The 25,188-nt window shown below is 37.0% G+C and overlaps 1 protein-coding gene across 1 annotated transcript in view; it reads left to right on the forward strand.

Annotated features, from left to right (window-relative positions):
• SKAP1 (src kinase associated phosphoprotein 1) overlaps positions 1–25,188 on the forward strand; it is a 276,798-nt gene that overhangs the window by 15,310 nt on the left and 236,300 nt on the right. The window contains exon 2 of the mRNA XM_045986519.1: positions 14,963–15,068. Within this exon, the coding sequence (XP_045842475.1) occupies positions 14,963–15,068 (106 nt within the window). The remainder of the gene's footprint in view (positions 1–14,962; positions 15,069–25,188) is intronic.

A 25,188-nucleotide genomic window follows, 5' to 3' on the forward strand; every position in this document is an offset into this window, starting at 1 on the left:
CAGTGAAGGAATGGGTATTTAAATTAACATGTGACCCCCTAAAGCATTTGGAAAGGAAGCCTTTCAAAAAAGTAATTTGAAGTGAGACTTAAAAAGTAAAATCATAATAAAAATGTCAAGCTTTTCTTAGTGATATTTTTGAGGGATGATTATATCCTGTTGATGCTCTTTTAACAATTTTAGTATGTACAAATATAATTACATAGGATATTTACTTCTAAGTATATAATAAAGAGGGTAAAAGTAAAAAATATGATATAGTTAATCCTTGAACAACGTGTGGGTTAGAGCTACCACCCCTTCTGCCCCTCCTCCCACAGTTAAAAATCATCATATAACTTTTGACTCCCCGCTCCAAAGTTAACTACTAGTAGCCTAATGTCGTCAGAGCCTTTCCCATAACATAGACAGTTGATTAACACAAAGTTTGTATGTTACATGCATTATATACTGTAGTCTTACAATAAAGTAGGCTAGAGAAAATAAAATGTTGTTAAAGAATCATAAAGAAAATGTATTTATCATACCATACTGTATTTATGAAAAAAAAATCTGTGTATAAGTGGACCAGAAGAGTTCAAACCCATGTTGTTCAAAGGTCAACTGTATATATTTACCATCTGTAGGAATAAAGTATGCACTGTAACTACCTGTCTTCCATAGGATCTCCCTCATTCCGTGCTTTCTGTCTGCTCAGGTTGCCTCGTCTCCTGCGCACAACTAGGAACCAGTTCAGCCCACTACCACTAAGTGAAATACAGTTGAAACAACAAAAATTGAAGTTTATAGACCTAAAATATGAGTAATACTACTTTATGTTTACTTAGTGACTTTTATTTTACTTATTTTTCATACTCTGAAACACATATTTTAGGATATTTAGAAAACAGGAAAATATGAAGGTGATAAAAGTGGGTCGTAATTCTACTATCTAGAGGTGATCGTTGTTCATATTTTGGTGTTTATCATAGTCCCTGACTGGCCTATAGGAAGGATTCAATACATACTGTGTTGCTAAATGAATTTTTTAAGAAGATTTATTTGTTTATTTTAGGGGCACCTGGGTGGCTCAGTCGGTTAAGGATCTGACACTTGATTTTGGCTCTCGTCATGATCTCAGGGTAGTGGGATCAAGCCCTGTATTGGGTTCTGTGCTTGGTGTGGAGTCTGCTTGAGACTCTCCTCCTCTCCCTCCGACCTTTACCCTGCTCAAATGTGCACTCTAAATAAATAAATAAATCGTATTAATAATTCATTAAAGATTTATTTATTTATTTGAGAGAGAGAGAGTGTGAGCATGAGTAGGGGGAGGGGCAGTGTGGAGCCCCACATGGGGCTCAATTCCATGACCCTGAGATCATGACCTGAGCCAAAATCAAGAGCAGATGCTCAACAGATAAGCCACCCAGACACTCCTGGATGGGCTTCTTTCATTTAGTAATGTATACTTAAGATTTCCCAAATCTTTTTTTTTTTTTTTTTTTAAGATTTTTCTTTATTTACTTGACAGACAGAGATCACAAGTAGGCAGAGAGGCAGGCAGAGAGAGAGGAGGAAGCAGGCTCTCTACAGAGCAGAGAGCCCGATGCGGGGCTCGATCCCAGGACTCTGGGATCATGACCTGAGCTGAAGGCAGAGGCTTTAACCCACTGAGCCACCCAGGCGCTCCAAGATTTCCCAAATCTTTTCATGGCTTGATAGGTCATTTCTTTCTCATGCTGAGTAGTATTCCACTGTCTAGATGTTTACTCAGCTACAGACAGACATCGTGGTTGCTTCCAAGTTTTGGCAATTAAAAATAAAGCTGCTGTGAGCTTCCATGTACAGGTTTTTGTGTGGACATATTTTTTCAAGTCAACTGGGTAAACAGGAGTATGATTGCTGGGTCCTCTGGTAAGACAGTGTTTAGCTTTGGAAGAAACTGCCAAGCGCCTTCGGAGTGGCTGTGCACTTTAGCATTTCCGTTAGCAGTGAATGAAAGTTCCTGTTGCTCCATATCTTTGCCCCCCTCCAGTACTGTCAGTTTTTTTGAATTTAGCTGTTCTAATGGGTGTGTAGTGATTTCTTATTGTTGTTTTAATTTGTAATTCCCTAATAATAATACGGTACATCTTTTCATATGCTTACTCGTCATCTGTCTAGCATCTCTGGTGATATATCTGCACAGGTCTTTTGCCCACTTTCAAATTGGACTGTTTATTTTCTTATTGTTGAGTTTTAAGAATTCTTTGTATATTAGTTACCAGTCATTTATCAGTTTATGTTTTGCAAAGATTTTCTACCTGCCTGAGTTTGTCTTTTCATGTTCTTCATGTTGTCTTTTGCAGAACAAAAGCTTCCCATTTTAATGAAGTCTAACATCGGGGACCATGCTTTTGGTGTTATAGCTAAAAACTTATTGCCAAAACACAAGGTCATCTACATTTTCTTCTATGTTATCTTCTAAGGTTTTATAGTTTTATGTTTTACATTTAGGTCTGTGATCCACTTTGAATTAATTTTTGTGAAAGGTGTAAAATTCTGTGTCTTTTTTTTTTAAGATTTAAAAAAATTTATTTATTTGATAGACAGAGATCACAAGTAGGCAGAGAAGCAGGCAGTGAGGGGTGGGCTGGGGGAAGCAGGCTGCCGGTTGAGCAGAGAGCCTGATGTGAGGATCGATCCCAGGACTCTGAGATCATGACCTGAGCTGAAGGCAGAGGCTTTAACCCACTGAGCCACCCAGGTGCCCTCCCCTTTTTTTTTTTTTTGTAAATGGATATCCTGTTGTTCCAGCACCATTTATTAAAAGACTATCCTCTCTCCATTGAATTGCCTTTATGCCTTTACCAAAGATCAGTTGACTCTGTGTGGGTCTATTTCTAGGCTCTCTGTTCTGTTCCATTAATCTATGTGTCCTGTCTTCCAACAAAGTTCTCTGTCTTGATTACTACAGCATTATAGCAAGTCTTGAAATTGAGTAAAGTCAGTCCTCCAGTTTTCTTCCTCTTTTTCTTCCTCCTCTTCCTCCTTCTTTTTCAGTATTGTGTTAAAAATATACTGTGAGAATTTTCTGAATTCCTTAAAATTTCATGAGTATTATGCTTAAATGGCTATATAATATTTCATTATATGGATCTATAATATAACCAAAAACCAATGTTGAATATAAAAACCATCAGATTTGATGTCTTATTTTTGTAAATGAAGATGAAAAGGTCATGTTAGCGGAGAAAAAAACTGCGAGAATGGTAGAATTATGAGTAATTGAAGTTTTCTTCCTCATGTCAATTTTTATATTTTCCAAATTTTCTACAGTGAAAATTTTATTTATTTATAAACATTAATATTTGTTTATAAATAAATATTAATGCTTTTTTATAAATATTAACATTTTAAAATAAATATTAATAAATAATGTTATTTATAGATATTTTATTTATTTATTTTTATTTATTGTTTAAGAATTTATTTATTTATTTTAGAGAGAGAAAGAGAACAGGTGGGAGAGGGAGAGAGAGAGAGACTCCCAAGCAGACTCCTTGCTGACCATAGAGCCCCACATGGCGCTCGATCTCATGACCCTGAGACCATGACCTGAGCTGAAATCGAGAGTTGGGCACTTAACTGACTGAGCCACCCAAGTACCCCAGCAATACCTTTTTTATTAGACAGAAATGTAAAGTATGTTTGTGTTTGTTTTCTTTTTTTTTTAAGATTTTATTTTTTATTTATTTATTTGACAGAGAGAGAGATCACAAGTAGGCAGAGAGGCAGGCAGAGAGAGAGGAAGAAGCAGGCTCCCCACTGAGCAGAGAGCCCAATGCAGGGCTCGATCCCAGGACCCTGAGATCATGACCTGAGCCGAAGGCAGAGGCTTAACCCACTGAGCCACCCAGGTGCCCCTATTTTTCTATTTTCTTAAGGTGGAAACTTAGGCCATTGATTTTAAAACGTCCTTCTTCTCTGTCATGAACATTTAAAACTACACATTTCCCTGAAGCACAAGAATCTATAAATCTTATAAATTTATAAATATATATTTATATTTATATATAAACATAATATATTTAACATAAATTTATGTTGTAGGGATCTGTCAAATAAATAAAATATTTAAATAAATAAATAAATAAATATATGTTGTATTTTATAGTCATTAAGTTTGAAATATTCAGTTTATTCAAAAAAGGCTATATCTTCTTTGGTTTATATTATTTCAGATTGTTGAGGCTTTTTAGCTATCTCATTTTTACTAATTTCTAACTTAATTCTTTTGTGTCAAAGAACATATTCTTTAAGGTTTTAGACTTTTGGCATTTATTAAGACTTATTTTATGGCCCAGAATAAGGTACATTTTGGTGAGCATTCCTTATGCATTTAAAAAAAGATATATTTCGGGGCACCTGTGTGGCTCAGTCATTGAGCGGCTGCCTTCAGCTCAGGTCATGATCCCAGGTTCCTGGGATCAGGCCCTCCATCGGGCTGTCTGCTTGGCAGGAAGCCTGCTTCTCCCCATCCCACTCCCCCTCCTTGTGTTCCCTTTCTCACTGTGTCTCTCTCTGTCAAATAAATAAATAAAATCTTTAAAAAATAAAAATACAAAAATAAAAAAGGTGTATTTCCCTTAAAATTGTATTATACAAAAATAAATAAAAATTTAAAAAAAGGTATATTCTGCAGTTGTTGGGTATTTTATCCTATGAATGTCAATTAGGTTAAAGTGCTTGATAGTATTGTTCAGGTTCTCTGTCTCCTTAGTGATTATTTTTCTAGTTGTTGTTTTAGTTTCTGAAAGAGGTAGTGGTAAAATCCCCAACTGTGATTGTAGACATATATTTTCCTCACTTTTGTCCTGTAGAAGTTTTCCCTAAGTATTCTGTAGTTCTGTAGTTATGTGTATATACATCTATGATTATATCTTCCTTATGACTTGGCCCTTAAGGATAATGAATATCCTTTATCCCTGGTAACACTCTTGTTCTTGAAGTCTACTTTGTCTGAAATTAAAATAGCCATCCTTATGCTAGCTGTTTGTTTCTTTGTCACTTCCATTCTTTTCAGTCACTTGTGGCTTTATATTTGAAGTGTTTCTCATAGACAGCATATAATTGCATTTTACTCAGTCAAACATCCTCTTTTTTTTTTTTTTTTTTAAAGTAGGTCCCACACTGGGCAGGTGGAGCCCAGTGTAGGGCTTGAACTCAAGACCCTGAGATCAAGAGTCCAACGCTTAACTGACTGAGCCACCTAGACACCCCAAACATTCTCTGCTTTTTAATTAAAGTGTTTAGTTCATTTACATCTAATATAATTATTGTAATGAATGGATTTAGGGTCTACCATTTACTTTTTCTAATTGCCAAACTTTTGGGTTACAATTGCCTTGTTAAAAATTAATCAGATGCTTTTTAGTATTCCAATTTCTCTATTTAAAATCTGTACCTCTTTCTTTTATTTTGTTTGTTATTTTTGCTCCAGTGACTACAATATCCTAAACTTGTCACGGTCCACTTAGAGTTAGTATTATACCACTAAATGGCTTCCATTTATCCACCTCCCCATCCTCTGTTCTATTGTTGCCATATATCTTACAAGTACATATGTCATAAACTACAAAAGATAGTATTTGTCTGTGCTTTAAATTGCCAGTTTTCTTTTGAAGAAATTAAGAAGAAGGGGAAAAAGGTGATAATGTTTTATATATACTCACATACTTAACATTTTGGGGCTCCTGTTGATCTGAGTTTCCCTACTGGTGCCTGTGCCCTTCATCTCAATGAATTTCCTTTAGATTACTTTTAGTGCAAATTTCCTAGCAAAAAATTTTCTCCTTTTTTATTTATCTGGAAAATGTCTTATTTTGCCTTCACATTGTGATGACTGCTGTCACTGGATATAGAATTCCAGATTGACGGGTTTTGTTTTCTTTCTCTTTTCAGTACTTTAAAGGTGTCATTCCAGTGTCTCCTGGCCTCCATTATGAAAAGTCACTCTTATTCCTACCCTTATTCTCCTATATATAATGGGTCATTTTCTCTGTCTTCTTTGAAATTTTTCTCTTTATTTTTTGTTTTCAGCAGTATGACTATAATGTACCTACATTTAGTTTGTTTTTTTTTTAAGATTTTATTTATTATTTATTTGACAGACAGATCACAAGTAGGCAGAGAGGCAGGCAGAGAGAAAGGAGGAAACAGGCTCCCCACTGAGCAGAGAGCCGATGTGGGGCTCGATCCCAGAACCCTGGGATCACGACCTGAGCTGAAGGCAGAGGCTTTAACCCACTGAGCCACCCAGGCACCCCTACATTTAGTTTTCTTTGTATTTATCTCATTTGATGTCTGCTGAGCTTCTTGAATATGTAAATTGACATTTTTTTACCAAACTTGGGAAATTTTAACTATTATTTCTTCTGGTTTTTTTTTTTTTGGACCCATTCTCTTTCTGCTTTTCTGGGACACCAAATATATCTAAGTAGTGGCATTTGGTGTTGTCCCACATTCCACTAAGCTTTGCCTGACATTACTTCTCAGCTACTTCACCTTACAAGGTCTGGTTATACCCTTAGATGAAAAGCTATAAAAATGCAAGTCTCACTCTGCAGTTCCGTTCTTTCAGGGATCAAACCTGTAAATTTCTGACTGCTTTTGGCTACTGTTTGGTGCCTTGGAATTGTTGTTTTTAAATATTTTGTGGACAGTTCCTATCTGTACATAAGTTAGTCCAACACAAGTTATTCTATTATACCTAAAAAGCTACTGATTTTTTTTTAAAGATTTAGTTTATTTATTTGACGGACAGAGATCACAAGTAGGCAGAAAGGCAGGCAGAGAGAGAAGGGAAGCAGGCTCCCTGCTGAGCAGAGAGCCCAATGCAGGCCCAAAGATAGAGGCTTTAATCCACTGAGCCACCCAGGCAACCCAAAAAGCTACTGATTTTTAAAATACTTACCTTCTGGCTACCCTACCAAATTCTTAAAATTCCTAAAACTTTTCAAGTTCATAGTTTTAAGGTTGTGTACATTTGGTTATAATATCTGGACATAATGATAATTTTTTTCCTTCTTAAGCTTCTTTTCCTCCAGAGCAATACTAATTAATAGTGGGAATAGCTGACAAACCAATCTTGTTCTTTAATGATAGTGACTTTGGTTTTTCAGGCATAAATGTCATATATATATATATATATATATATATATATATATACATACACACACATACATATATATAAAGTAGGTATTCTTTTACTTCATATATATATATATATACATACACACACATACATATATATAAAGTAGGTATTCTTTTACTTCTATTTCATACAGTTCTGTCACAAATAGATAATAAATATCATTAGGCAAGGTTTTTGCCATTTATCAACCTGCTTGTATAGATCTGTTTTTTAAACTACTAAATAAATATATAACACATTAATAATATTCAAACATCTTTAAATTCCCAAGATACATTTCATGTTATATTTTAATGTACTGCTAAGTCTGACTTACTAGTACTTTATTTAGGATTTTTGTATCTATATTAACTTTATTTTTTAAAAAGATTTTATTTATTTATTTGATAGAGGGAGATGCAGTGAGAGAGGGAACACAAGCGGGGACGGGGGCGGGTAGGAGAGGGAGAAGCGGCCTCTTGCGGAGCAGGGAGCCTGATGTGGGGCTCGATCCCAGAATCCTGGGATCATGACTTGAGCTGAAGGCAGACGCTTAATGACAGAGCCACCCAGGTACCCCTCTATATTAACTTTAAACTGATTCCTTTTTTATGCTTTTTTAGACCTGGGGTTATGCTGGCTTATAGCAAATGATTAAAGAAACATTCTCTTCTTTTTTTTTTTTTAAGATTTTATGTATTTATTTGTCAGAGAGAGCACAAGCAGAGGATTGGCAACCAGAGGAAGAAGCAGGCTCCCCCCTGAGCAGGGAACCCAATGTGGGACTCGATCCCAGGACCCTGGGACCATGACCTGAGCTGAAGACAGACGCTTAGCTAGCTATCTGAGCCACTCAGGCATCCCAAGAAGCATTCTCTTCTGTGCACTGGGATAGTTTATGTTGAATGAGAATGATTTATTACTTAAAAGTTTGAAAGATATCCATATAACTATATGAATCTGAACTGGGTTTTGGTTTTTTTTTTAACAATTTGACAAAATTTTCTTCTTTTCCCTAGTTATTAGCTTTTTCAGGATTCAGGTTTTCTATTTCTCATATCAGTTTTAGAAATCTGTCTTTTTCTTGGCAATTGTTTCATGGCAGTTTTCAAATTTATTTACATGGCATTTTATTTTGTTTACATAGGCCCTTATTTTTTAAAAATAACCTTTCTAAGGGGAAAAATGATACCCAATATAATAAAATGCAGATTATATAAAAGCACGAAGAAGAAAATTAAAATAACTTGAAATCTCACCAACTTTATGAAATGTTTCATTATCTTATTAGGATTCCTGTATTTGTTGTTGCTCCCTTTTATTCTGCTTCAGTTCTGTATATTTGTGCTTTCTTTCCTTTTTCTTTGATTATATATGCTAATACTTTATCAACTTATTGGATTTCCCCCTCATCTCTGAAAATTCGCTACTGTTAAACACTTATTTTGCATTTATACTTTTTTTTTCACTGCTTTTAAGGTCAGTGGTTTTTAACCACTAAGTTGTACAATGGACCCTTTTTCAAAATTAACATCTCACATGAAATCACAGTGTATAAATAGATAAAAGCCAAGGCTTGTGATTAAGGCATAAGGGAGGGAGGAAGTTTCCCAGAGTCCCTTGCACTTGACCTGCTCTTTCTCTTCCTTATCAGAGGGTTGTGACTCCATAGAGTCACACATTTCACATAGATTTACACATTTCACAACACACACCATAGCACATACCCTCCCCAATGTCTATAACCCAGCCACCCTATTCCTACTCCCCCACCCCCCAGCAACCCTCAGTTTGTTTCCTGAGATTAAGAGTCTCTTATGGTTTGTCTCCATTCTGATCCCATCTTGTTTTATTTTTTCCTTCACTAGCCCCCCCAACCCCCTGCCCTGCCTCTCAAATTCCTCATATCAGAGAGATCATATAATTGTCTTTTTCTGATTGACTTATTTCACTCAGCACAATACCCTCTAGTTTCATCCATGTTGTCGCAAATGGCAAGATTTCATTTCTTTTGATGGCTGCATAGTATTCCATTATATATATATCTATATATAGATATATATATACCACATCATCTTTATCAATTCATCTAATGATGGATATCTAGATTCTTTCCATAGTTTGGCTGTTGTGGACATTGTTGCTATAAATATTCGGGTGCCTGTGCCCCTTTGGATCACTATATTTTTATCTTTAGGTATATACCCAGTAGTGCGATTGCTGGGTCAGTAGCTCTATTTTCAACTTTTTGAGGAACCTCCATACTGTTTTCCAGAGTGACTGCACCAGCTTGCATTCCCACCAACGGTGTAGGAGGGTTCCCCTTTCTCTGCATCCTTGCCAACATCTGTCGTTTCCTGACTTGTTAATTTTAGCCATTCTGACTGGTGTGAGGTGGTATCTCCTTGTGGTTTTGATTTGTATTTCCCTGATGCCAAGTGATGTTGCGTACTTTTTCATGTGTCTGTTGGCCATCTGTATGTCTTCTTTGCAGAAATGTCTGTTATGTCTTCTGCCGATTTCTTGCTTGGTTTATTTGTTCTTTGGGTGTTGAGTGTGATAAGTTCTGTATAGATTTTTGGATTTTTAGCCCTTTATTTGATACATCATTTGTGAATATCTTCTCCCATTCTGTCAGTTGTCTTTTGATTTTGTTGACTGTTTCCTTTGCTGTGCAAAAGCTTTTGATCTTGATGAAGTCCCAGTAGTTCATTTTTGCCCTTGCTCCCTTTGCCTTTGGCAGTGTTTCTAGGAAGAAGTTGTTGTGGCTGAGGTCGAAGAGGTTGCTGCCTGTGTTCTCCTCAAGGATTTTGATGGATTCCTGTCTCAATGTGAGACATTGTGTTTCATCCATTTTTAGTCTATTTTTGTGTGTGGTATAAGGAAATGGTCTAGTTTCATTTTTCTGCATGTGGCTGTCCAATATTTCCAATACCATTTGTTGAGGAAACATTTTTTCCATTGGACCTTCTTTCTGACTTTGTTGAAGATTAGTTGACCATAAAGTTGAAGGTCTATTTCTGGGCTCTCTATTCTGTTCCTTTGATCTATATGTCTATTTTTCTGCCAGTACCATACTGTCTTGATTATTACAGCTTTGAAATAGAGTTTGAAGTCTGGAATTGTGATGCCACCAACTTTGACTTTCTTTTTTAACGTTCCTCTGGCTATTCAGGGTCTTTTCTGGTTCCATATAAATTTTAGGATTATTTATTCCATTTCCTTGAAAAAAACTGATGGTATTTTGATAGGGATTGCATTAAATGTATAGATTGTTTTAGGTAGCATAGACATTTTCACAATATTTGTTCTTCCAATCCATGAGCATGTAATGTTTTTCCATTTCTTTGTGTCTTCCTCAATCTCTTTCATGAGTACTTTATAGTTTTCTGAGTACAGATTCTTTACCTCTTTGGTTAGGTTTATTCCTTGGTATCTTATGCTTTTGGGTGCAATTGTAAATGGGATCGACTTCTTAATTTATCTTTGTTCTGTCTTGCTGAATGCCAGTTATATCTTATAATATTTTGTTCGGTCTATCTTCTTGGTAGGTTGTAATTGTAGTTTTGTGTTTCCTCTCTGACCCATGACATATGTAGGAGTGTGTTTTCAATGTCTAGGTGTGGAGGGGTTTGTTTACTCTTTTTAATATTAAGTTCTGATTTTATTTTATTCTTAAACACAGAATTTTTCTTTCTTTTTTTTTTAAGATTTTATTTATTTATTTGACAGACAGAGATCACAAGTAGGCAGAGAGGCAGGCAGAGAGAGAGGAGGAAGCAGGCTCCCTGCTGAGCAGAGAGCCCGATGCGGGGCTCGATCCCAGGACCCTGAGATCATGACCTGAGCCAAAGGCAGAGACTTAACCCACTGAGCTACCCAGGGCCCTTGACAGCATTCATTTTTGTCCGTATGTTTGACCATAGCCATCCTAGTCACTGTGAAGTGCATCTCATTGTGGTTTGGGTTTGAATTTCCCTGATGACAATTGATGTTCATCATTCTTTCACATGCTTGTTGGCCATTGGTATATTCTCTTTAGGTAAATGTCTGTTCAGATCCTCTGCTCATTTTGAAATTGAATTGGTTGTCTTTTATTGTTGAGTTGTAAGAGTTCTCTATATATTCTATATATAAATCTCTTATCAGCTATATGATTTTCAAAAATTTTCTCATATGGGTTGTCTTTTCACTTCTTGATGACATCCTTTGAAGCACAATAGTTTTTTCAATTTTTGATGTCCAATTTCTTTTTTCTTTTGTTGCTTGTTCTTTTGGCATCACATCTAAGATACCGAATTTTGGAAATATTACCTAATCCAACTTCACAAGGATTTATGCTTGTTCTCTTCTAAGAATTTTATAGTTTCATATTTTACATTTAGGTCTTTGATCCAGTTTGCATTAATTTTTGTATGCTGTGTGAGGTGGGGATCCAACCTCAGTGTTTTTTTTTTGTTGTTCGTTTGTTTGTTTTTTAAAGATTTTATTTATTTATTTGACAGAGAGAGAGATCACAAGTAGGCAGAGAGGCAGGCAGAGTGAGAGGGGGGAAGCAGGCTTGCCACTGAGCAGAGAGCCCGATGTGGGGCTCGATCCCAGGACCCTGGGGTCATGACCTGAGCTGAAGGCAGAGGCTTTAATCCACTGAGCCACCCAGGCGCCCCCAACCTCAGTGTTTTGCATGAGGATATTCAGCAGTTCTAGAACCATTTGTTGAAAAAAACGATTTCTTTTCCTACTGAATTGTCTGGGCATCCTTGTCAAAAATTTATTGACTATAAATGTGAAGGCCTATTTCTGAAGTTTCAATTTTGCTCCTTTGATTTATGTGTCTGTCTTTATGCTGGTACTATATTGTCTTGATTACTGTAATTTTGTAGTAAGTTTTGAAATCAGAAAATATGAATCCTGGGGCACCTGGTTGGCTCAGTTGGTTAAGTGTCTGCCTTCGGCTCAGGTCATAATCCCAGGGTCCTGGGATCAAGTCCCACATTGAGCTCCCTGCTCAGTGGGGGTCTGTTTCTCCCTCTCTCTCTGTCCCTCTCCCTGCCTCCCCCTAATTGTGCTCTTTCTCTCTCACTCCCTATCCCCTGTTCTCTCTCAAATAAATAAATAAAATCGTAAAAAAAAGAAAATGTGAATCCTCCAGAGTTTTTCATTTTCAAAATTGTTCTGGCTATTCTGGGTCCCTTGAGTTTTCAAATGAATTTTAGGATTAGTATATCAATTTCTGCAAAAAAGCCAACTGAGATTTTTATAGAGATTCCATTAAATCTTTAGATTGATTTGGGGAATATTGCCATCTTAACAATAGTAAATCTTAGGGTGCCTGGGTGACTCAGTTGGTTAAGCGACCACCTTCGGCTCAGGTCATGATCCCAGAGTCCCAGATCTAGTCCCACATCAGGCTTCCAGCTCCACAGAGAGTCTGCTTCTCTCTCTGACCTTCTCCCCGTCACTCTCTCTCTCAAATGAATAAATAAAATCTTTAAAAAACAAACAAACAACAGTAAGTCTTTTCATCTTTGAACATGATGTCTCCCCATTTATTTAGATCTTTAATTTCCTTCAACAATTTTTTTTGCAATTTTTAGAGTTTAAATCTTGTGCCACTTCTGTTAAATTTATTTCTAATATTGAATTCTATATTATGCAACCTTAGGTGGACTTTTTAAAATTCATTTTTGTTTTGTTCATTGTTACTCTATAGTTGTTTTTGTATATTAATCTGGTATCTTGCAAACTTACTGAATTTGTTTATTAGTTCTAGTAGTTTTTTAGTGGGTTCCTAAGAACCCCTTTAGTGGGTTTTCTATACATAATATTGTGTAATCTGCAAGTAGAGATAGTTGCACTTCTTCCTTTCTAATCTGGACTATTTTAATTTCATTTTCTTGTGCATTTGCCCTGGGTAGCACCAGCATCATGTTGAGTATACATGGTGAGAGCAGACATCCTTGTTTTGTTTCTGATGCTAGAAAGAGAGGGAAAAGCATCAGTCTTTGATCATTAAGTATGATGTTAGCTGTGGGGTTTTCTTGTAGCTGCTCTTTATCAGGCTGAGTAAGTTTCCTTCTATTCTTAGTTTGCTGAATATTTTTTATCTAGAATTTTGTCAAATGCTTTTTCTGCCTCTACTGAGATGATCATGGTGTCCTTGTCTTTTATTAATAGGTGTATTCTTGCGTTTATTGCATTCTGGGTAGCATTTATTTTTATTTTTTAATTCAACTTCCCATCTCTTCATTCTTTAGCCTTCAGAGGATTTTAAAGGAACCCATTAAATGACAAATGCACGACATGTCTCTTGCATTTCTCATCTAATGGGTTCTTTTAAGTAATGTCTCTTGACTATATTACTTCCATATAACTTGGAAGCTGATGGTGGTCTTCCATGAAATTGTTAATTTTCAGAAATTTGTACCTCATCAAAAGCACTGGTGATGGTTATCTAGGGTTTTGTTGTTGTTGCTGTTTTGGTGGTGTTGAATGGTATGAATGTAAAACAAATTTTTTACCATGCTTATGTAACCCAACTGTATAAATTCATAACATTGTTTTTTTTTTTTTTTTTTTTTTTTTTTTTTTTCCATTTTATTTATTTTTTCAGCGTAACAGTATTCATTCTTTTTGCACAACACCCAGTGCTCCATGCGAAACGTGCCCTCCCCATTACCCACCACCTGTTCCCCCAACCTTGTTTTGATAGCGTATGTGACACTGTTGTATATGGTATGCACTGCTTTTGGAGGTGGGAAATTTTGACTGTGTCATTTATATACTTTTTAGGGACAATAACCCTTTTTTGCATAATAAAGTATGTAGGTGGTATTTCTGGCAATTCTAATCATTATCAATGTACTTTGCCTTTGAAAATATCTAGATGCCCCCCTTCTTTCAAAATAACATGATTTGTTTCATATTATATATTTCTATCATGTCCCTATTTTATAATATATGTTCACATTAATTGCAGTTTCCTTCTCTTGGACACATTTTTCTTTTCCATGTGAGTTCCTTCACTTGGTTGCATTGTCATTTTCATTGATGATGCATTTGCCAATTAATTTTTCTTCTTTGAATGTCTGCCCTTTTTGTTCCTGACTTTGTAGTTCAGCTCTATTTTTTATTTCAGCTCTATTTACTGGTGTTTCTTTCTCACTTCTATTGGCCTGTGACCTTCTATGACTGGTTTGTAATATTTATAGGGTTAGGAGATTGACAGTCTCTCCTCTGCCATCAGAGATAATGAATATTTTCATGTTTCTTTGAAATGGTTTAGAAAATGGTTATTTTTTGTGATTAGTAAATGCATTAGCATCCCCAATTTTTTTTTTTTTAAGATTTTATTTATTTATTTGACAGAGAGAGAGATCACAAGTAGGCAGAGAGGCAGGCAGAGAGAGAGGAGGAAGCAGGCTCCCTGCGGAGCAGAGAGCCTGATGTGGGGCTCGATCCCAGGACCCTGAGATCATGACCTGAGCCGAAGGCAGTGGCTTAATCCACTGAGCCACCCAGGCGCCCAGCATCCCAAATTTATAGCAAGGTCTTGGATCATCAGAAGACATTGCTTATAGTCCTACTTAAAGTTTTATTCATTTCTTATTCAGGTAAAATATACATAACATAAAATTCACTGTTTTAACCATTAGTAAATATACAGTTCTGTGGTATTAAATACATTCACATTACTTTGCTACTTTAAAATTTTTATACAGAAAATAGTACCTATTTCTTAATCCTTCAGATTTTCCTATTTCTCCCTTAATACTTCTTTTCTGTTGATCAACTTTCTTTTTCTTTTAGATGCTGAGGAGTTTTTGGGGGAAGGTTTGCGGAATGAGAATCTCAGTGCTACTGCGAGGGACCACAGAGACCACATTCTACGGGGTTTCCAGCAAGTCAAAACTAGGTTTGTATAAACTGGTTCCATTTTGTGTCAGCTTTGAAAGAATTCATAGTCAGTAAAATCTACTTTCATAGTGTATCAATTAACCAGGCAGGACACACTTATCATAGTTCTTTATCCTTGACAGAGACTTAATAAATTTTTACTGAATTGAATTGGAGGTAGGCAGGCATGGTTAGTGTAGCTAGCTTACCAAAATAAAAATATTTTCATAATTATGTATCTTATTATAATGAATCTGCTTTTAGCTTTAGATTGTTATGTTCATCTTTATTAAATGTTTTTGCAAAATGTGTGAAAAACTAAACATTTATTCTTGTCCAGACTACCAAAGGGAAGATGTTAGGCAGTTAGAGAGAATTGATTTTTTTTAAAGTATTTTTTTTAAAGATTTTATTTATTTATTTGACAGACAGAGATCACAAGTAGGCCGAGAGCCTGATGCTGGGCTTGATCCCAGGACCCTGGGATCATGACCTGAGCCGAAGGCAGAGGCTTTAACCCACTGAGCCACCCGGGCTCCCCGAGAGAATGGAGTTTTGTTATAATTTTCGGTTCTGATTTTACTTCCACAACTCCTTCCTTGATAGAAAGCTTAAACCAGACTTATCCAGTTGATTCTTTGACCATATTGGAATGTTTTAATCTCAGACTGGCTTGGAGTATCATACTCACTGACTTTTTGAAATAAGAGGTCCTGACCTAATTTGTGACTTTTAGAATATGAGCATTTGGCGGTAACATATTCTTTCTAGGGAGAGAAAAAAAAATAAAAATTTTCTTTTATAATATAGTTCCTGGCCATTTTTTGCTTGAGTTACAGCAACTGAACGAGAACTGGGGATAAAGAATGTTATTTTAAGCTTTCTCAACCCTATGGCAACGTGGTTCAGAATGTTTGGACTAAGCACTCTTGGAAAAGAGAGAACATCTTTAGGGTTATGACTGGGAATTAATTTGTTTGCCTGACTGATCTGAGCATTGACTTTAGAAACCTCACTGAAACTCCTTAGAAACAGAGAATTTTGTCTTTTGGAAGGGCACAGCCAGAATCTATTCCCTCCAGAAATGTGAGAGAACCTCACAAGATGCCCTGCTGGATCTTAATCGATCTTTCCTGCTGGCTAATTAAGCGTCACTTTTACTCAGCAACTGGGGACTCTGTAATTATCAGCCTGGGTTGCCCTGAATAATTGAAACAAACAGAATGCAGAAGATGGGAGCTTTTTGCAGAAGTGAGAATATCTATAATTTTTGGTATGCTGGAAGAGTGTTTAAAACAAACTTCTCCATAATGTTACTTTATCAGTAGGTAAATTTAGGCTTACTTGTGCATCTGAAGCCTTAGTAACCCATAGAATTTATTTTCACAAGTTGACCTTTGTATTACAAGATTATTATAAGGATTGCCTGAGGAATAAAGGTGGCATTATTTCAAATTGCATTAAAGGGAGAGGGATGCCCAAAATACAATTGTGTGATGGTGGTGTTGCTGGTATAAATTTGCGATAAAGAATGCAAATGTTACTGCATCTTTATGAACAAATATACAATGAGGAGGAATTCTTCTTTCTCATATTTGTACACAGTGTTTGGAAAGGGCTAAATTTCAATCTGAAATTGGTAATAAAAGGTGATTTTTTTTTTTTTTTGTAACTCGTTGTTATCAATTGCATATCACTTCTTAGTCTTCTTTTTAAATGCACACATACGGGGCGCCTGGGTGGCTCAGGGGGTTAAATGCACACATACACCCATGCACACAGAAAGGAGCTGTGTTTGTTATGGGGTAGAGAGGCTTCCTTGTTCTCAAAGAACTTGCTGTGTGGTTTGTGGGATAGAATTCAGGAAATAATCAGCAGGAGCTTTAGGAAACATCTGATGGGAACTTTCTGTTCATTGATTTGTTGCAAGAAAGATGACACTTTATTTAGAATTTCATAATTATCAGATCATGGAGGAAATGAGGAGCCAGAAATTAGATACTGTACCAGAAAATGGAAAAATGAGGCTTTTCTTTGGCAAGCTGTTTGAAATTGCCTTACATCCACCCATTCAATCATCATCCAGTTAATGTAACCCTTGTTTTACTGAATGCTCTTCTTCAGCCATATTGTTTCTGTAGTCCTGTTTATGGCTGGTCAGCATTATATACTATATGTATTGGTACTGAAATCTTGTACAAGACCAGCCACATTTACTCTTGTTGTATGACATTGTATCTCATGCCAAAAAGCCAAGTATGAAAAGAAATTTGGAAATCATCAAACTTGAGAGTTAAATGTATGTGGCAAGTTGCTGTGTAACATGGAAAGAACCACTGAAAGTATTTAAAAAGTTGTATTAAAGCGAAGATATTTTAGGGTTTGGTACATTTTGGGGGATGGGAACCTATCTAAAATTATAATTTGACACTTCCGGGCTTACTTGAAGGTAGGTATGAAATCTGAAGCAGGAAATTTGAGAAAGCCAGTCGGTAGATATAAATATTATGTGTATACACACACGCACATATACATCCCCCCTACACGCACAACTGTCCACTCTATCTTTATTATTTTCTTGCTTAACTTCCTCTAATTCTTTCCTCAAGTTGAGCTGCTTGAGACTAAAGAGGGAAGACAATAGTGAAAATAGCACTGCCTCTGATTCTTGGTAAACTCTGGAGGCTTGGCCGTAATTTTTATGGTGACTCAGAATTCAGTGGTGTTCGCCACGGCTATGGAATTGCCAAAAGTCAAAGCATCTGACTCCATCACAGCTGCTCTAATGTGCCATTTGCCACCTTTCTGTTGTCTAGTGTGACCGACCTCAGGAAATGAGAGTTCTGTCAAGAGTCATGGATGTCCTCCAAGGGCTCATCTGTTTTTCAGCACAAGTAGCTTAGCTGTTCTCTTTCCTCCCAGACTTAAAAAACAAACAAACAAAAATCGTATCTGTATCTCTGTCTACATACTAGTTTTGTTGTTGTTGTTTTGTGTGTGTGGTTTGTTTTGTTTTTGTTTTGTTTTTGTTTTTGGCTTTCATGGATCACCAGTGAAGGATAATGTATTCCATGTAAGGAAAAAAAAAAAAAGATGTTAATTCCTGTGATGCCAAGGAAGTGAAGCTGTTTTGTAGTATTCCGTGTCCTGAGCTGTGATATTCATTGTTCTTCTTCCAACAGCCTCATTTAAACCTTCTCCCTAAAATCTAACAGCTTTCACATTCTGAGTCCAAGTTTTCATTGAGCTCTTCAGAGAAGGATTAGGATGAAAGCCAGGCGCAGGCTCCTCCTGTTTTATTACCGTGGTCACTGCAGGATCAGCGCCAGATGTGGGACACCTGGAATGAAGCAGACAGGAGCGGCCCTTAGACGCTTGATGGCGGCCTCATGCATTTGCAGAAACAGTCGAGCATTTCTTAAAAGTTTCATTCTGGGGAGACCATCTGACAGCAAGAATACCTTGAGAGTGGGGGAAGGAATGAAGAAAATAGAGTATTTTTATTACTGAGATAGGGCTACATTCTTTCTTGATGGCCTGTTTTGGAACAACTAGTCGTTTATGCTCGCTGTTGGAAGTGAAGGCCAGAGCCAATGGAAACAAACTTGGAGTATTGTTTCCTTCTGTGAAACTTAACGGAGCTCCAAAAAGAGACAGGTAGATTTATGGCATATTGAAAGGGAACGAAATCAAGAAATAACTTTCTGTAATAGGATTATGGCACAAACCCACAAAACCCAGGACGTTTAATGTACAGGCTGAAAGAGTATCTTGAACGTGTCTCATTGTGGGTGGCTAGTGTATAGCTCTGCATGAAGCATGATACTTTAATATAAATATCATAAAAACAATTCCGTTTTCTTTGGGAAGTTCAAGTTTTTCTTTCTAGCCTAACATGGATTTAACTTTAAAGCAGGATTTAGCTTAAGAATGTATCATCAGGGACACCTGGGTGGCTCAGTCAGTTGAGCATCCAACTCTTGATTTCGGCTCAGGTCATGAAGTCAGGGTCGTGAAATTGAGCCCCATGTTGAGCCCTTCATCAGGCTCTGCACTCAGTGTGGGGGTGTCTGCTTGAGATTCTCTCTTCCCTTATTCCCCTGCCCTTCCCCCAACCCCTGCTCTCTCTTTTTAAAAAAGAATGTATCATCAGATGTCTTTGTTTTATAGGAAGAGAGACAAAAAGTTAGTCTGACACAACTCTTGGAAGTAAGAGTTTCAAAATAGTGTGCTATAAATATCATTACCATTAATTCCATAGAGGGCTTGACTTTTCATAAGTGCTGGTTATTGAGCTTAAATGCCACAAAAGAAAACTCATTCAAATGAAGCATGCTTGAGGAGAATTAAGGTATAATGTACTATTAACACATTTGTGTTACTTGTGATTTTAGTTATTTGCTCATAACATCTTTCTGATGTTTCATTCTACCTACACTGGAGTTTCAGTGCCAACTCAGAAAAAGAAATAGGAGGAGATACTTGTACAATCCATCTAAGTTTTAATAGCTCTGAAAAGACTCAAAAGTCATAGCAATAATTTGACCATATCCTGAAGGTTAATAATTCATTTCTTCCTTCCTCAGTCCAATCCCTGCTTTCCATCCTTAAACCAAGAAAGAAAACAACCTCACAGCAAATTCAGGGCTATCACCGATCAGTTGTATGCCAAATTCCTGTACTAGTGTTCTGTTATTCAGTGAATATATGTTGAGAGTTCACAACTGTGATAAAAAATTTTGGGGGATACACTTATCTGGCAGTGAGGGGTTATATTTAGTGTTCTTTGAGTCTGAAATGCTCTGCAGGTGAGACTGATAGGATATTTCCCACTTCTGGTCTCTTGGCTTAACCTGGAAAGGAAGGTCATCTTGGGTTTGGTGCCAGATCCAAGATTAAAATGATCCATTTTTTTTTCCCCTTTTATACTGGGTTATTGTGATGTGAGTGGACAGAAGCTTCTCCCTTTGGTTATCCTAAAAATATTTTATATAAGTAACTCTGGTATATAATTTAGTAGTTTTTCATGGTAAATAACAGGTAGGGGTTTTTTTTAAAAGACATTTAAAAAAACATGGATGAATAAATTTTATTAAAAATTCCAAGTACTAATCTCTTTAAACAGAATAATATGGTCTATCAAGAGTGAAAGGAATTTTGAAATGTGACCTAGGAGGCAGGCAAGTGACCTTGCACCCTTCAGCTTGGACTAACCCACTAGAATAGTAAGCTGAGCACACTCTTTAGCCATGTAGTTAGGTCACTGAAATTTGCTTTAGTCCTGATAGAATTACAGCCATTGTTATCGCTTGAGCACATTCCTGTTATCTACTCAATATGGATTTGTCCTGAAAGGTCTCAGAAAATCCTGTGTCAATTTTTTAATACAAGAAGCTTGTCTATTTGTCTGTAACAAGAGGTTCTTAATTCATGCCTTGTGCGAAAAGATCATTTGTATGAAATCACTGTCTTCATTTTATCACCATTGCTTTGCCTTGATTTTAAGTTTCATTTTATCTGGAGCTAGTCTTTTATTCCAGCACTGCACTATTTCCTCTGCTTATAGAAAGGCACTGGAGTGGGGGTGGGGATGCCTCCCAGTATTCATCAATTTGTGGATTTCCAGGGACTTTGTGGTATAGAGCCTTCCTGATCATGGTTTTTGTCTAATTTGCTTGTTTTCTCTTATTTCGTATATAGACCCACCCTGTAGCCACTTCGTGAAACTAGAGCAAAGGGGAGAAAAATATAAGAGCACTGGGTCAGCTGTCAGGAGCCAAACTCTTTGTTCTGATGTTATTTCTATAACCCTTACTGATTGAATTGAAGATTCCCCTAACGATGATCTTATGTTTTCTTTGGAAATTGGGTCCCCCAACATGTTTTTTTCCTAAGTGTTACAAAATAAGTGTTACAAAAATAAAAACATTACCAACCAAAGTTTGACATCTCTATTTGATTTCTTTTAGATGTTGCTATGATTTTTTTTTTTAATTTGGAAAATGATGCAGGAAATTTCATTTCATTGGGATTTTATTTTATTTCACGATTCTATTGAAAATGAGTTGGGCTTAAAGTAGGTTTTTATAATCGCACCATGTGAATCATTTCTTCTTCGGAAGCCAGATCTTCTCCCCCACTGTGTAGCCTCATCTAGTCTCCCCGAAGTGCAGTGCTAGCAGGGTTGGTAATGAAATGCAGTCCTACTTATCATGCTCAGCAAAGGGCTCAGAGAAGACGGGGTGGGGGGGGATCAATCCCACAGGAACTTCTCGAGTGCTAGATATCCATATTTAACCCCCATGCATTTAAAATGGAAATGAGATATCTTAGGGTTTTAGTTTTTGATTTACACAAGATGTCACCGCCTCCTTGGCAATGGGAATATTTTACAGACCAACTGCTGACCTGTTTGGGAAGATCTTAGCCTATCGCCCCAGGTCCAATGTAGTTTCTTCATATTTCTTTCAAAACTCTCAGCAGTGTTTTGCAATAGCTTTGATTCTTCAGGCTTCAAAGGATGCCCCTTCCAGGGCCAATCCTCTGAAAGAGAGAGAAGGAAAAAAAAAAAAAAGGGAAGATCAGTGTAGGAGAACAAACAGTCCATAAAGGACAGACAACTCTCTCCCTGTGGCAGCTCTTACTGTAGTCAGTTATTAGGGAGTTTACAAATCAGTAATACCAGGGCTTCCCAAAGCCAAGAAAACTCCAATTTGATGCTAGTACTTTGTTGCCAAATTTGTTCCTAAGGTCCCCTAGTCTTCAAAAGTCCAGCTTCAGATTGTTGTATTGTAGATACAATGTGGCTTATTTAAGATATATTATTATTTAATGCTCCAACTCAAGTTCCCTCTTGAGTTTGTGAGCCTTGTTGAGGTTCTCATCATAATTTACAGAAAACTCTATGTCCACATAATCTCCAGTTAGCTATTTCTCTAAGTTATATTAGTGAGTGTCTCTCTCTCATTCATGAATTCTGCCATAACCCACAAGGTCCATTTTGAAGTTTAGTAACTGACACTAGAAAGTGTCTATCGAGTATCCTTGTGCTTTTGTTGGTGAGAGATCTGGGATATAAGAAATTACTCAAATTAATAGAATTAATCAAAGATTAGGATTTAGAATTTTAATGGGTTGTTTAGTTCACTTAGCTAAGCCATTACAAAAAATGAATTGGCATCTTTCAAAAGATTGGTTTAAAGAACTGTAACACATACTGAAGTTTAGTCAATTATATATGCATACTAAATTGGTTATAGATGGAGTGTACTCATATCTAATGTATACTAATTTATTTTGGAATGCATCAAAAAAAAGATGGATGGGTGGATGGATGGATGAGTGCATAGATGCATGGATGGATGGATGGATGGAACAATGGATGGATGGCTATGTGATAAAGCAAATATAACAAAATGTGAATCACAGAGGCTAAGTTGTAGGTATATATAGAGTTCTTTCCATTTTTGTGCGTATTAGAAAATTTTCGTGATAAATGTTGCAAAAATATTTTTTGTTTGACTTCACATTTCAAAAACCATGAATTTCATTCACTGTGGTTTCAGAAAACCATAGACTTCCTCAATTTGTAAATCTAAGAAACATATTTGGGGGTTTTTTAAAAGAGATTTTATTTATTTATTTGACAGAGAGGGACACAGCGAGAGAGGGAACATAAGCAGGGGGAGTGGGAGAGGGAGAAAGCAGCGTTCTTGCCAAGCAGGGAGCCTGATATGGGGCTCGATCCTAGGTCTCCGGGATTATGACCTGAGCCAAAGGCAGGCACCTAATGACTGAGCCACCCAGGCACCCTATTTGTTTTTTTTGTTTTTGTTTTTGTTATTTATTTATTTATTTGACAGAAGTCACAAGTAGGCAGAGAGGCAGGCAGAGAGAGAGGAGGAAGCAGGCTCCCTGCAGAGCAGAGAGCCCGACGTGGGGCTCGATCCCAGGACCCTGGGATCATGACCTGAGCCGAAGGCAGAGGCTTAACCCACTGAGCCACCCAGGCGCCCCCTATTTGGGTTTTTTTTTTTTTTTAAAGATTTTATTTATTTATTTGACAGAGAGAGATCACAAGTAGGCAGAGAGGCAGGCAGAGAGAGTGAGAGGGAAGCAGGCTCCCTTCAGAGCAGAGAGCCGGACGTGGGACTCGATCCCAGGACCCTGAGATCATGACCTGAGCCGAAGGCAGCGGCTTAAACCACTGAGCCACTCAGGCGCCCCCCTATTTGGGGTTTTTAAGGGTGGTAATTTTTCTAGGAATAACCTTATTATTTTTGTTACTTTAAGTGAACTAAAGGATAATCTTCCAGTTTGTTATTCTTGATGTAACTAGCTAACTTTCATACTTCTTTAAAACTTCTAGGCCAGCAATTATGGAGTGCTGAAATTCAATTCAAGCATTCTGCCCAGGAGATTCTGAAATTTTGATTTTTTTTTTTAAGGAAGGCAATTTCTGACTTTTCTCATAAATTTGATAAAAGGAAAGCTAATATGAGATTGGTAGTCCAGTAGGAAATGGAACTCAATTTTACATTTTTAAAATCTCTTTATGGTATTAAAAATGACAGAGGTTAGAAACAAAGCTCTTATTCTTTTATTGAACTAGAATTGAAAGTGGCAGAAAATCATTTTGGCCCTAGTGCAGTAAATGTTATCACTAAAACATGTTCAGGGGATATTAGGATAGTCTCTCAAGCACTGGAGACAAAAGTTCACAGAACAAGAACTGATTTTTCTGTCCTTATCTTGAAATTATTAGATGTACAGGAGATGAAAGTATCTTAGCTCTAAGAGGACAGGGAATGGAGTATGTGTTGAAAATGATAATGTCTCCATTCTGGAGAGAGGTAAAATGGAGAGTGTGTGGTGGACTGGGTGTCTCAGCGGTGACAGACATGATGGAGGGAGTCCACGGGGATGGGGAGCCAGCACCTGAACCTATCCCAGGACTGGGGAATCCAGAACCAGAAATAATTATACTTAATGCAAAATTGTGAGCTGATGATGAAATGAAAAGCTGGGGGTTTTATTCATTAAAAGAAGAACTGTTTGAAGATTTTTGTTTAACGGGGAGTTTAAGCTGGAGCTGTCAGCAGCTACTTTATTTTGAGAATCCGATAGGAGCGAAATTTTGAGTCCATGTGGGAAAAACCAATCATTTTTGAGTGTGCAGTGTGATTATTCTTCAGAATTTTGTGTAAATGGAGCAGGTTGGTAGGCATATGTTTGCTGATCCTACAATGATTAAAATTCAGAATATGTAAGGCTCTTGTGAAATTGAGTTTTCAGGTTCCAGCCAGTGTTCTATACTGCCATATGGCATAACTGGAATTAATTGCTGTTCCCAGTCTCTTATTCTTTTACTGAATATCTAGGTGCCTGTCTGAAATATTAGAAGTTCCACAGAACTATTTAATCACATGAGATAGATGTTTGACATGTTCACGAAAGCAGTGTGTGTAGCTAATAGTTGCTTGGGAGAAAAAGCCCTTTGTGAGGTTTTCTATCCCCTCCCCACCTTTTTATTAGAAAAATGCATGGGTAGGAGAATTAGCAAGGAAACGAGGGAAGCTTCTCAGGACTTCACAGGTCGGTGTAGATAGAAAAGGTGAAGCAAAGACTCTTTTTGCTAGAGTCTTTAGCTCCTTGGTAACCCAAGTGTGTCCCATGGGCCAGCAACATCAGCATCACCTGGAAACTTGTTAGAAATGTAAAATCTGGGCGCATGGGTGGCTCAGTTGATTAAGTAACTGCCTTCGGCTCAGGTCATGGTCCTGGAGTCCCGGGATTGTGTCCCACATTGGGATCCCTGCTCAGCAGGGAGTCTGCTTCTCTCACTGACCTCTCTCCTCTCATGCTCTCTCTCTCTCTCTCAAATAAATAGGGTCTTAAAAAAAAAAAAAAGAAATGTAAATCTCAGGCTCCATTGAATCAGATCTACTGAGTCACAGTCTGCATTTCCGTATGATCCCAAGGTTATTCATATTTGAGAAGCACTGCTCCAACACATACTTTTAATTTCGTTTCAAATTCAGTTTCTCAGAACTCAGAGTCCATATTTCGGGAGATTATTAACTCCTTAAAGGCATGGATGATCTTATGTTAATTAAAAAAAAAAGGTCTAGCAAGGTGTT

This window comes from Meles meles, chromosome 18 (genome assembly GCF_922984935.1).
Source record: "Meles meles chromosome 18, mMelMel3.1 paternal haplotype, whole genome shotgun sequence".
Lineage (NCBI taxonomy): Eukaryota > Metazoa > Chordata > Mammalia > Carnivora > Mustelidae > Meles > Meles meles.